The following is a 14,619-nucleotide window of genomic DNA, read 5'->3' on the forward strand; positions in this document are numbered from 1 at the left end:
CTATGCATATTTTTGACGATAATTCTATAGTTGCTACTGATTAGAATTGTACATCTGATTTCTGACCCTTACCATTCCAGATCCAGCTTTAAACAAAAATAAAATCCCAAAACTGCTTTACAGCAGATAGTGTTCTTGAAGTGCTTCCAAAGTCAGTTGAGATGAGAGTGAGAAATATGACAGTTTATAAATTATCTAAAACCATTGTGAGACAATGACAAGGCAGACTTAGTAAGCAGCTCTGCTTTCTGTGGTGATCAACATTAACCTTGCCATCTCAATCTATGAAATATTAATTTTATCACCATGTTTCTCTCCCCGCCCTCCCCCCATCAAACCCCAAATACATGATCAAGCCATATATTTGGTTACGTTTCATCTTGTCTGCTGTCCTGTCAATATGCTGATCCTAAGGATATCCATTTTTCATGTTTCTATTCAAGAACAACATGGAAAAACTTTTTCTTTAAGCTTCGGATTGCATATATTACGAATGATGGTGTTTAAAATGAGGAATGATGGGACAGTGTAGATGCAAATAAATTGTCGCTAGTAATTGAGGGATCTACAGCAGCAGCCATAAAGTAAAATTAAATACAAGAGCAGGAGAACCGAGCCAGAAGAACTTGAGATCAATGCATTGTTGTTTGAGACCGAAATTGTTAATAAAAAAAGATTAGATGGGACAATGAAAGCAGTATCAGCATAGAGCAGGTAAATATATGACTAGGACTGTTTGTCTACAGTGAAGGTGAATACTGACATAGAATAGTTGGGCTGAATGATTTGGTTTCCATGTTGTAGGTTCTGTATTTAAATGTCCTTTAGCTGTGAAGTGTCTACATCAGTATTTCCCTCCACATATATTTTGTCACTGTAGATTTGTCGGTCTCTTGGTTATGCGTTATTGTAGTGCCCTTTCTTGAATTTATAAACAGGTATCAAAATGTGCTAAATTTTTATTGAAGCTTCTTCAGCTATGGGTCTCTAACTTTATAACGTACCTTACTACAGAACGTAGATCTTGTGATCATGAATGAGACTATACATTTGATAACAAGTATATATTGTGAGTTATAATATATTCTTGAAATTCTGAAATAGCAAATCTACTAATTTTGAGCCATCTTGGAACATTAGCAATATTAAAACATTCAGTAAGTAAAACGATTAGTAAAGCATCAGTGCTTTAGACCATTTTTAAGATTTTTTTTATCAGAATGAGAATTATTTTAGTTGTCGTCCCTTGAATGTCAGTATTGAGCAAGTGCTTAATACAAGAAAACATTTTATCACGTTTGTGAGGAGATGCAAATCATTAATGTGCAATGTGATGTTCTCCAGATTTGAAGGATTCATCCTTTTATCTATCACTCTGCTTTTCATCTCTTGTGTTGCTGACTTAAGCTTTTCCCCACACAATACATTTTGCTGTTCTGTCTGCTTCTGAACAAACAGTGTCTTTGTTGCTGGTGTTTGTAAAATTAGTATTTGAGCAAGAATTATCAGGTTCCTGAAACTAAATACGTTGTGTGTCGTTAATTCTTGGAATTTGTACAGCAGAAGAACATATACTCAGTCAGCTTCTGGTTTAAATTGTAAGCCGTGATATGATTTGATGACCGTTATCTCGGAAGTTGCACATAACAGTGCTGTAGTTTGCCTTGAGTTTCACTGATGTTTGGATTCTTGTTTTCCTTATTCACTCTTGGATGGGACATAGCATTTAATGAATTACTGACATGCCAAAACTGGGCCAATGTCCATATTGACTAGTAGAGCTCCACAAGGCATTTTTAGATAAGTTGCAGTATTGATGTAAGAAAGGCTAGTAACAAATATGAACAGAAAACTTTTAACTTGTATTGGTTGGATGTCAAAATCTCTTGCTCCAAAGGTATGCGTCTCCAATCGAATCTTATCGAACCGTCATAATTGGATTAAAATGAAATACTTCAGATATTGGAGATCTGAAATAAAACCAAAATGCAAAAAAAAAACCCATCCAACAAGAACCTGAAGAGGAGTTATAATGGACTCAAACACTAACTCTGTTTCTTGCTCCACAGATGTTGCCAGATGTGTTGTATTTCTCCAGTATTTTGTTTTTATTTCTTCATAATTAGATTTTGTTTTAAAAAGTCATTCTCTAACTGTGTGTATATTGTTGGTACGGGTGTACATCACAAAAAGAAAAGCATTACATAAATAAAAACCAAAATTACTGGATAAGCTCAGTAGTTCTGGCAGCATCTATGGAGAGAAAGCAGAGTTAGCATTTTGGGTCCAGAGACCCTTCCTCAGAATCTGAAATAAAACACAAAAACACAAAATTCTGGAAATCCTCAACACATCTGACTGCATGTGTGGAAAGAGAAGCATGGTGAATTTTGGGGTAAAGGCACTCTGAGCTTGTGTCTTACAGGTGTTCGGCTCTGGGCAATTAGAAAATAAGCCAGTTTTTGTGGACTATTGAGCTTCTGACCTGCTATGGTAGACATGGTCTAACTTATGTGGTGGTCTGGTTAAATTTGTGGTCTACCTCCTTTTGCTTGAGTTATAGAAATCAAATAGTGTTTCTCCAAGCATAGGTATCCCAACTTTGGAATAATTTAAAACCAAGTCACCAGATTTAAATTGGTCCGATTCTTTCCTGGGATCAACCTATTTAACATGCTAGAGTGTTATAATTAAATTCTTGAGTTTTGAAGTGATAACTTATAAAATAGTGTAAACATTTGTGCAGGTTGGTGTTCAATTTAAGTTCTATTCATCTTTTGTCCTCAGATTCTTGTAGAACCAAGTACCAGTCTGAACTTTCTGATCTGTGTATTTAACCAAACTAACAATTGTATAAATAAAAGCACAATTTTTAAAATTGTTCATGAAGATAAAAACCACATACATTCGTATCTCACCACTTTAAATTTCTAACTTATGAGTTTGCTGACTTATCAGATGTGACTTCTTCATAACACGTAAATTTATGTGAAATTTTCATTTTTGTTCCCATTTAAAATTGACTAACTGAACTTGTATAAAAGTTTATTGTCACCAAAATGGAGTTTTGAAACTAGTTGCAGATATCAGCGACTTGCCCAGTGTTGGCAATTGAACTTTTCCATTTGCTGAAATATTAGGTTTGAAGCACAAAGTTGGTAATAAATCATTAATTTCTAACTAGTTAAGTGAAAACTTTGCTTAGATAAGATATTAAGTAGCCTCTAAAAATAGGAATGGCAGTTTCATGGAAATGATGAAGACAGCTGCCTCTACTTGATATTAGAATAAGTCATGATTTTATTTGGTAGGGATGGTTCTCCACAGTAACAATACTGCATTGTGGAAACAAATCTCCTTTTCAGACCTGCCAAGAAAAACATTGCTATCTGGCACAGAAGTGAAAAACACAGAATTGTCCAATATAATAAAACGAAGAACTGCAGATCCGAGAGATCTCTCTGGCATCTGTGGGGGTGGTGGGAAGCAGATTTGATGTTTTGAGTCCAGTGACTTCTTCAGAAAGTCACCAGACTCAAAACGTTAACTCTGCTTTGTTCCCACAGATGCTGCCAGACTTGCTGAGTTTCTACAGCCTTTTGTTGTGTGTTTTTGTTACAGAATAGTTCTAGTTCAAGTTCAAGTCCAAGTCCAAGTGGCGGCACGGTGGTTAGCACTGCTGCCTCACAGCGCCAGAGACCCAGATTCAATTCCCGGCTCAGACAACTGTCTGTGTGGAGTTTGCACATTCTCCCTGTGTCTGCGTGGGTTTCCTCTGGGTGCTCCGGTTTCCTCCCACAGTCCAAAAATGTGCAGGTTAGGTGAATTGGCCATGCTAAATTGCCCAAAGTGTTAGGTGAAGGGGTAATTGTAGGGGAATGGGTCTGGGTGGGTTACACTTCGGAGGGTTGGTGTGGACTTGTTGGACCGAAGGGCCTGTTTCCACACTGTTAGTAATCTAATCTAATCTAATCATTGCAGTCAACAGCCTGTTTTAGGTAAAGTACACATTCTGTTTTTCCTGAGTATACTTTCTTCCAAAGTTAGTGATCTTAAATTGCCAACTTAATTTGTTTGACAGCTGATAAAGAAGGATTGCTTTTTAAAAGCAAAAGATATGACTGACCAAATAGTTGCGGATCTAAATAGTTAACATGAAGAACTTTACGTCAGGAGGCCGTCATTCTATTGCTGCTTCACTACATTGAGTTCCAAGCAAAAGTATCGGCCAAATTTTTAGATTCACTGCAAATGATATTTTACAAATTTGAATGGTTTGCTTAACCCTTCATCAGGTTTTCAGTGATTTACTGACTTGATGGTGGAATATTTGGTGGTGTTATTCCAGAAACTGAGTGTGTCCCAGGTTGATCTCTGCTCTTTGCCAAATATGCTGAAGATAGCTTGGATCTTGATTTAGGCACTAAATTGACTTAGGCTGAAATGAGTCATGGCTTTGATTCTAGATTGGTGTTCATACACATGACTGGACCTTGTTTAAGGACAGGGCCTAGTTTACCTCTGGTGTGCTCCCTTTCATCAAATAAAATGCAACATGCTTTCACAGTTCACCTAACCGTATAATGCTTATTCCTTCAAAAGATTTGAGCATCACAGCCAAAACCAAAATTTATTGCTTACCCCTCACTTTTCCAGAGATGGTGGTGATGTACCACCTTCTTGAAAGTGCTAATATCTGTGTGATTAAAAGAGGAATTCCTGTATTTTGATCAAGTTGCAAAGAATGGGTGGAGATTATAATTCCAAATCAGGAGTTTGTTTAACTTTTTGTTAAACATTCCTTTCTGCTGCTACCCTCCCTTTTTAATAGGGTAGAGTCAGGGGTTTAAAAATTACTATGTAAGAGACTTTGTGAATTTCTGCACAAATGATGTGCTGATGGTGGATGAGATAGCAATCAAGCTTGGTGATTTGAGTTGCATGTGCAGTTGGAGCTGTTTATATCTCGGGAAGTGGAGAGCATTCTACCTTGCTCCCGTCTGGTATCTGTACATGATGAGAAAGAACTTGAAAAATTTGTGTCCTGCTCTTCATGCTGTTATTCTATGTTGCTGGTCCTGTTAAGTATCTGGTAAATGGCATCCTCCAGGATGCTGAAGATGGTGGATTTGACCATAAGACATGGGAGCAGAAGTAGTCCATTCAGCCCATTGAGTCTGCTTTGTTATTCAGTTAGATGATGGCTGATCTGATCATCTTAAGTCTACTTTCCTGCTGCTAGTAATACCATTGCATATGAAGTAGAGGCAATGTTCTATTCAATGGTGATTGCCTGGAACTTATATGGCACGAGTTAGTGCTCTCTTTCAACCCAGTCTGATTGATGTACAGCCCATGTGCATTTGGGCATAAACGTTCATTTCCTGGAGCACTAGGAATGGAATTGAACATTGTACTGCATTACTCCAATTTCTTCATTTGTGGAGCAGCTGCAAATGGTTAGGCTTAACTATAATCCAAAGGAACTCCTACAGCAATACCCTCATGCCATTAGATTAGATTAGATTACTTAGTGTGGAAACAGGCCCTTCGGCCCAACAAGCCCACGCCGAAGCGCACCCACCCAGACCCATTCCCCTACATTTACCCCTGCACCTAACACTACAGGCAATTTTATAATTGCTTTCGAGCAACTAGTGTCTTTTTTTACTAGGCATAACTGCAGCCAATAGAGAGCTTTCCCTCATTGCTATTGCCTTCAAACTTACTAATGTTCCTTTGTGCTGTGTATGGTCAAATATTGCCCAGTTGTTACCCTGGAGGGTGGTCATTTGCCCCTTACCTTTGGAATTGAGTGCTCTGTTTCCTGTTTGGACCACGGGTCTAATGAGGTTTGGAGAGAACTGACCTGTTAGGGCTGAAACATATTTTTGAGGGACAAGTCATTTGAGAAAAAGAGCTGTTTGATAATGTCAATCATCTCTTCTGTCAATTTGGGGTGCTAATTAGCTGGATAATACTTATCCTGATTTCCTGGTCGCAGCATACCTTTTGAGCATTTTCAGTGCAGATGCCAGTGCAGCAGCTGTATTGAACAGCTTGGTTAGAATTTCAGAGAATAGTCTTCAGTATTGCAGCAGGATGTTGAGGTCCAAAACCTGAGTTACGTGCAACATGCTGAGCCATTTCTATATCACATAAAGTAAATTTAACTGTCTGAAAATTTGGAATCTATGTAGATTGCTGAGCTGGATCATCGACTTGGCTGTTTAGGCTGAAGGTAGTTGCAAATACTGAAGTCTTGTCTTTTGCAGTTCTTCTGTACATTCATTGAGGAAGATGATGTTTATGAAGCTTTCCTCATCTGTTAAGAGGTGATTGGCAGGAAATTCATGATTAAAATAACAGGGCAGTTCCTTCTGATTAAAATCAATATATATTTTTGTTCTTTTCAAAAATATTTCATTGCGATACTGGTGTGACCAACATTAATTCAGGTAAGAAATCAATGCATTCAGTGGGGATAAGAGGAACAAATTGCTTTACATAGTTTGAATCCAGTGATCTCTTTCCCCTGTGCTTCCATTCCTTTGTTAGAAGAATTATATAGCAACAATATTATATATAATCTACCTACTGTAATTTCCAAACATTTTATCTTTCACAGTTGCACCTGATACAATTAACAACCATGTGAAAACCTGTAGAGAGGAACAAAAGAACCTGCACTTTTTTGCCCCAGAATATGGAGGTAAACACCAATTTCATTCTAAGTGAGCTCAGTCGTAATAATGTGGATGAAATAGTAACGTTGAACATTTGTTAAATGATACAAGTTATTTCATTGTCCAATACCAGCTCCTGATCACCATTTGATTGACTTTGTTTCCATTGGAAGAAAATTTCTGCAAAAGATGGATTGAGCAAATGTTGCGTGTGGCTGAACATGGGTTATTGCTTTTTTTTGTATGTCATAGGAATGTAAGCTCATTTAATACCTAAATGATAAGTGCTAGTATCGAGATGAGCTGTGAGCTTCTATATATGTCCCATTTATGGCTTTTACTTGTGATCCACTTGAAGTGCTTATACTGGAGTTACGTCAATTTACTTGTGGGATATAAATAGAATGAATGCCAAGTCTCCTCATTGCGGATCTGTTTCCCTTTTCCTCCCCCTTTTCTTTAAACACACAAACCTGTTGTCAGCAGTTATATTTGGGAGCATTTACTGACAAATAATTAATTGATTTGATTTGGTTTTGTGCAGTTCCATTAAGTAATGACATGGGACTGTTATTGGTGAAATATTTTTTCCAATAAGTTAATTTTATGCTCTTATTTTAAAATGACATATGATGCATTTGTCTACTTTTCCTGTTCTACTAACTGGGATTTTTGTTTTTTTTTTTGCAACACATCTGACCCAAGTTGGAAATTAGATCTGTTTTAAGTGTATTGCATGGAAAAAACTTACGTGGGTTGAATGTTGTTCCAAGTTCATTCTGAGAAAGACATCTGTTCCTCCTGAACTCAGACAGCCAGCTCTACATGAGTCAGTCTTGTTCAGAGTTGTATAATTACTTGAGTACTGATGAATGTAAGAATTGATGGGGTGAAAGTACTGTAAAGGCTTTGTCCCATACATAAGATTTTAATGACATGCTTATGGTCGTTTAGCAGCCGATACTGCTGTTTCCAACTGGGTGTTGGACAAAAGCACCCCTAATGTGAAACACTGGAACTGCTGCTGTGCAGGTGGCACAGTTTCCAGTTAAAAGAGCTCATACACTAGATATAAAAATGAACATTTGTTGGGACCATGTCGAGATATTTGTAAGAGTGTGTGCAATTATTATTTTGTATTGCATATCATTGCTTTGTACAGATGGTTATAACAGGACCTCATTTTTGACTCCAGTTGTAATTCAGTAGCCTTCAGTTGCCTGTTTGGTAAACTTCCTAAAGCTATCAACAGCATTTAAGAGTCTGAATTACACTTGGTTTAGCTGGACTGTATGAATTTTTGGGGAGGAGATGGCCTAATGGTATTATTGCTAGACTACTAATTCAGACACCTTCGTAATGTTATGGGGACCCAGATTTAAATCCTGCCATGGCAGATGGTGAAGTTGACTTCAGTAAATATCTGGAATTCAGAGTCTAATTGACCATAAACTATTGCTGATTTGCTGGAAAAACCCATCTAGTACCCTTCAGGGTAGGAAACTACCATCTTTACCTGGTCTCACCTACATATGATACCTGACCCACAACAATATAATTGACATCTTAACTACCCTCTGGGTAATTAGGGATGGGCAATGAATGCTGGCTTAGCCAATGACACACACATCCCCTGAATTAATTTTTTAAAAATGGAAATTAGAGAAAAAACTCTTCTTGATGAGGAAATTGGGAGACTAATAAGCATTATTGCACAAACTGAAAATGGTTCCTCATTCCTCAGAGTTCCTTTACCCAAAGATTTCATTATCGCCTTCAAAATCATAAATTCAATTTTACTGAACTAAAATTTGTATTCCAAAGCATCATTTATGAATTGCATTTTAACTTGTTTGCAAATTCCCTAAGCCAAATTTACTAAAGCTAGGAGACTGAGGTAATTTGCCTCTGAGGGTGTGTAAACCTGGAATGAGTCTAGTACATAAACTTGCCAGTATGTTATCAAACTTGTTACCTGTTAGCTGGAACTCGAGTACAGTGAAACTGACTGACTGAATTTGAACTTGGGTCTTTTGGGGCTGTGGTCTGTCGTCTAGTGCATGTACTCACCAATTCTTCCAACTCTAGTGCATTTCGTTCTTTGTTCTTACAAAAACAATTGAAATGGAAGTTCTATGCTGAGGATGATTCTATTTTATTTGTTGATTAGGGCCTTACTATTCTAGTAGGGGATCATAAAATAAAAGTGCAATTTGCTTCTCGTAATACTGGTCTGTTCTGTCTTTTACAGCTGTAACAAATGTGACTACGGCTGTTGATATTTATTCATTTGGAATGTGTGCGTTAGAGGTATGTAGCAATCCATGTTGAGTATCTTTTGAGAGAAAGAAGAACTAAACTAATTCATTTTTAAAAATGAGCTTGGCTGCAATGCAGTAAAATCCCCTGACTTTCCTCCCCATGGAGTTCCATGGAATTTCCATGATTAGTCTTCTACCTGCTGTTAGTCATATTGGTACTGTATGATAAGGGAGACTGCTTAAAATTATGTACAGGTGATATAAAAAACTCCTTTCTATTCTAGCCACTGATTCATTCTGAATAGCAATCCAAGGCTGGGAAAGATTGCCTGTTGCAAACTTTGTGACTAAATTGTCAGAACTTTTCTAGTAATTGATGCTAATTATTAGTACGAGGAATGGTAATCTATACTCTGGATAAGATTGCTTGAATTTTATTTCCCTCGTGAGGTTTTGAGAGTGGTAATTACTTAGTCCATCTCTTCTCCCCCAGTAAAATCAGTGATAAGAATAAATTGACTTCCGATTGTAAATGTGCACTTTGTATTTTCAAAAACCATCTCCGTCAAGAAATTCTAGGTTTATATGAACAGGAGGAAATGATTCCTTTTAAAATTTAGTGGTATGCGTGGTTCCTCTTACACTTCTGTAAGATGCTGCTTTTGGCTCCTACCCAATTAAAGCAAGACTTTGCAATCCTGTACTCAAATCCTCTCAGTGAAGACTAACATTCCATGAGCCAGCCTTATAGCTTGCTGCACCTGCATGTTAGCTTTCAGTGATTTCTTGACAAAGATACCCAAGTGTCCTCTTGTCTACACTTTCTAACCTCTTTCCATTTGACAAATACTCTGGTAGGAAATAAAAAATGTGCAATTTAGGATAGCCCATGTTTTCCACATCACATCTACATGCAGTGTTCTTACCCATTCACTGAGCCTGTTTAAATCCTCCTGAATACATTGTAATGTTCTTCACAACTCTTATTCCTGCTTGCTTTGTAATATTCACACACTTCCAAATGGTACATTTTAGTGCTTGCGTCCAAATCATTGTACATTGTGAACAGCTGGAACTCAAGTACTGATCCTGATAGTATCTCACTAATCACAGCCCCATTGATTCCTGCTCTCTATTTTCTGTCTGTTAGCCATGCTTTAATCTGTACCAATGTACCATCTACTTTAACTTTACTGTGGGGGACCTTTGTCAAATGCCTTCTGAAAATTGAAGTCTACTACATTTATTGACTCACCTGTATCAATTTCTTCAGTAACATCTTCAAAACATTACAACACAGTGTTCCATTTTGCCAGTTTTATACAAGTGTCCCATTTATCACCACCTGTATGACAGATTTTTGCATCTTCCCTATTATTGATGTAAGGCTGACAAGTCTGTAGTCCTGTGCTTTTTCCCTTTCTTGAATAGGGTGCCATTTGGAACTTCAATTCTGCAGAGATCATATCAGGATCTATTGAATTTTAGGAAATAAATACCAATGAGTTGACTAGCTCTATAGCCATTTTCAATACTATCAGATGGAGACTATCAGGTGCTGGGGGACTTGTCAATTTTCAGCACTGTGAATTTCTTTTGTACAACCTAATTCCATTATACTAAAACATTAAACTATTCCAGCCTGTCACTCCTTTAGGCGCAATCTTAAAATAGGAGTTGAAGGAAATTAATTTTTCCTCGATATGCTATGATAAGCTAGTTTAACACAAAACCAATAGCACTAGCGAATCTTCCATGCAAGGATCAGTCCTGGTCTTGTTGCGATTTAACCCATCCAACTTGTGCAGGTCCCACCACCCCAGAATTGGGTCCAATGCCTCAGAAATCCGATGCCTTCCCATCTACACCAGATCCTGTACCATGTGTTCAATGGATGGACCTTCCTGTACCCATACTCACTGGTATGTGGCACTGGGAGTAATCCTGAGATTACTGCTCTTGAGGTCATGATTTTTAATTTTCCTACCTAACTCACTGAATTTGGTTTTCAGGGCTTCAACTTCATCCAGTCAATATTGGTACCAGTGTGGGCCACAACTTTTCACTGATCCCCCTTTCCTAGAAGTTTGTCTTGCACTGCAGCTCTGTGAACTTGAGCGTTGCTCTAGGAAAGTGGAAGCATCATCTTGGGTCATGTTTCAGGCTACAGAAATGCCTGAGTCTGGTCCCTCGATTGTAGAAATCCCTATCACAATTGCCCCTTTCTTCATAGCATCATAGAACATCTAGAATGTGGATTGGTGGATTGAGTCTGTGCCAACTCTCCAAACAGGATCGCACTTAGACTCAGGTCTCTGCAATGGTTAATGTACCTAGCCTTCACCTCCCTTGATACTACGGGGCAATTTAGCATGACTAATCAATGCAACCTGCATATTCCGGACTGTGGGAGGAAACCGGAGCACCTGGCGGGAACTTAACGCAGACACTGGGAGAGCGTACAGACAGTTGCCCAAGGCTGGAATCAAAGCCAGGTCCCTGAAGCCCATTTATTCTCCTTTTTCAACCCACCCCAAAGCCCACCAAAAATCAAAACAGGTGATGTGCCCTAAGATTGTTTCCCTTAGTTTCCAAAACGTGATACTGAAACAGACTCAAAATGGAATACTGAGATTCGATGGGTTCCTGTGCTACCTGCCTGGTCACCCATTCCCACTCGACCTGAATGCTTCTAATCTATGGTGTAACCACCACCCTATACATACTATCCATGTAATTCTCGAACTTTCACATCCACAATAGTGACTTCAGTCCCTGCTCAATTTCCAAAACCTGGAGCTTAAGCTTCTGCAACTGGTGGTGCTCTCTGCAGATCAATTTGTGTGGTACATTTCGTATTGACCGTGACTTCACACATTCTGCATGATGTATACTTCACTTGACCATGTTTCCTTGCCATCCCGTACTTTGTAATCCTAAATATCAATATAATGTTAATTTAAAAACTTAGACATGAACTTTGCTTCATTTATGATAATGCAGTTATCCTTCCTTATTATTTTATTTTATTTAACTTTGAAATGAATTGATTTTTTTCTCTCTTTTGCTAGTGCTCTTTCCTGAAATCCTAATAGTTCTGCTGTTTCCGAATAGTAGTTTTAAGCTAATTAGAACCATTCCCTATTAGCAGCTTCTTAACCAATGAACTTAAATTTCCCGTGATGTAACTCTTGGATTTTTTTTTTTGAAGTGCAGCCTGCCTTGGTGCAGTATTCAGAATGAATCCAATGCCTGTTTTTTTTCCAACTTGCTGCTTCCTGTCTTGGCGCCCCCCTACTTTGCAAAAAATCAGCACCACTGCTATTTTTGAACTTGCCTCTTGGCTTTCTCTTGAGAATGAAGGACAGTCCTTAAAATAATATTGGGTTGCTGAAAGGAATTGCGAATTGTCTTAAATGTAAGTTTTGCACATTAAGATGAGAAGTTGTAAACTCTTGCATTGAAATCTATTGAGTGTATTTTGTTATTTGTCCTTGTAAGGGTGTAACTTGTGGTATAACTAAGTATGGGAAGTGTGTGGAAAATAGTGTGACAATAAGCAGTGAGTTTTGATAATTGATATTGTTTCACATTCTATGTACAATTTGTTCATCTTGCATGAATTCATCAGTCATTGCTTTTTTTTTGTTTTTTAGATGGCAGTATTGGAGATCCAGGGTAATGGAGAATCATCATACGTTTCGCAAGAAGCAATCAATAATGCAATTCAGTCACTAGAAGATGCTCTGCAGCGTGTAAGTATGATACTATTGTGCCGGTTCAATGACGTAGTGGTGCTAATGCTGGACTAGGGTAGACAAAGTTTAAAAATCACAACAGGTTATAGTCCAACAGGTTTATTTGGAAGTACTAGCTTTCAGAGCACTAGCCCTTCGTCAGGTACCTCAGTTCAATGACAAAAGTCAAAATGCTTTTTGAACGCATTCAGACAAAGTCAATGAATCAACTTGCACTGGCTTCTTGTCTTGCTCCTGCACCACTTCTTTTGGTGCTCCCTGAAGATCTATCCTTAGCTGTCTTCTGATTTTATTTACGTTATCTACATGTCACAATCATCTGAAAACACAGCCTCAAGCCAAGTTATACCTTACTACTGCCTCTGTACACTCTCAAATGTCTTTAAATTGCGTAACCTCTTGTCTGAGCTGAAAATGTGTTGCTGGAAAAGCGCAGCAGGTCAGGCAGCATCCAAGGAACAGGAGAATCAACGTTTTGGGCATAAGCCCTTCTTCAGGACCTCTTGTCTGATACCTGGTGCAGGATAAACAGAAATGTCTTCCAAATTAATACTGGGAAGATGAAAGTTATTATCTTCTCTCCGTGCCATAAATCCTGTTTCAAGGTGCACTACCTTCATTCCTTTCCATTGGCATCTTTGAGGCTGGGCCAGACTATTTGAAAACTTGGTGTTGTATTTGATCCAGAAATGAGTTTCCAGCCATACGTCTCTGCCATTACGAAGACCTTTTTTGTTATTGCACCTCCTTTAATATTGTTTTACTGCCTTGGGCCCTCCTTTTTTTTTTCCATCTCGGCTGTTGCCAAAAAAAAGTGTTATTATCTTAAGAATGTGTACCTAGAGCGTCTACCAGAGGTCATCCAAAATTCTACTTGTGTCCTAACATGTATCGAGTCCCATTCATTCTTATATTCATTGACCTACATTGGTTCCTGGAAATTAATTGCTGGTTGGTCCCTGATCAAAAGACTTTGCAGATGTTTCATTGTTAGGGAACAGCATTATGTTTAAACAGATAGCAGAAGTTGACTGTTAACAAGGTCAGTACTTGGGAACTTGTTCGAGCAAGTCGGGAAAAGATCTTGTGCTCTAGCAGATGGCAGATGTTGAATGGTGACTGGGACGTCACATCGAACAGAATCATTTTGTCAGGGATGTTCAGAGTTTGAACTGCTATTGGTGAAAAGGAATCTCACTGTTGCTACGTCATGAAGATTTGAAAGCTCCCTGCCTAACCTCCCTTTATCAGCTCTCAGAGAATTGAAAAACAAGTTATAAGTATTACTCTCTTTATCTGAGGGAATTGAAAAGGTGACCCTGATCAGTATCTTCAGAAAATCAACAAAGAAACCATTATCTATACCTATGGATCAACGCATAATGCAAACCACTTAAATAATCTGGCTAGTTGTGTTTTAGATTAGATTCCCTACAGTGTCGAAACAGGCCCTTCGGCCCAACAAGTCCACACCGACCCTCCGGATAGTAACCCACCCAGACCCATTTCCCTCTGACTAATGCACCTAACACTACGGGCAATTTAGAATGACCAATTCACCTGACCTGCACATTTTTTGGATTGTGGGAGGAAACTAGAGTACCCAGAGGAAACCCACGCAGACACTAGGAGAATGTGCAAACTTCACACAGTCTCCCAAGGCTGGAATTGAACCTGGGTCCCTGGTGCTATGAGGCAGTAGTGCTAACCACTGAGCCACCGTGCCCCCCCTTTTATTTTTCCATCAGCTATGTTGTTTGTCTTTTGTGTGAATGGGGCTGAAAACAAAAGATTTTTTGGGTTTATAGCATAGACCAGTTAGATCCCTGATGTCCTGATCAATATTATCCTCCACCAGCATGAAGAAGAGAGAATACCCGTCATTATCACATTGCTGTTTGTGGGAGCAACTTA

The 14,619-nt window shown here is 38.4% G+C and overlaps 1 protein-coding gene across 2 annotated transcripts in view; it reads left to right on the plus strand.

Annotated features, from left to right (window-relative positions):
• Positions 1-14,619, plus strand: part of nrbp1 (nuclear receptor binding protein 1) — a 111,379-nt gene that overhangs the window by 65,061 nt on the left and 31,699 nt on the right. For both annotated transcript variants that reach the window (XM_043695360.1, XM_043695361.1), the window contains 3 exons: positions 6,629-6,712; positions 8,938-8,996; positions 12,604-12,702. In XM_043695360.1, the coding sequence (XP_043551295.1) occupies positions 6,629-6,712; positions 8,938-8,996; positions 12,604-12,702 (242 nt within the window). The remainder of the gene's footprint in view (positions 1-6,628; positions 6,713-8,937; positions 8,997-12,603; positions 12,703-14,619) is intronic.

The sequence above is a fragment of the Chiloscyllium plagiosum genome, chromosome 9 (assembly GCF_004010195.1).
Source record: "Chiloscyllium plagiosum isolate BGI_BamShark_2017 chromosome 9, ASM401019v2, whole genome shotgun sequence".
Lineage (NCBI taxonomy): Eukaryota > Metazoa > Chordata > Chondrichthyes > Orectolobiformes > Hemiscylliidae > Chiloscyllium > Chiloscyllium plagiosum.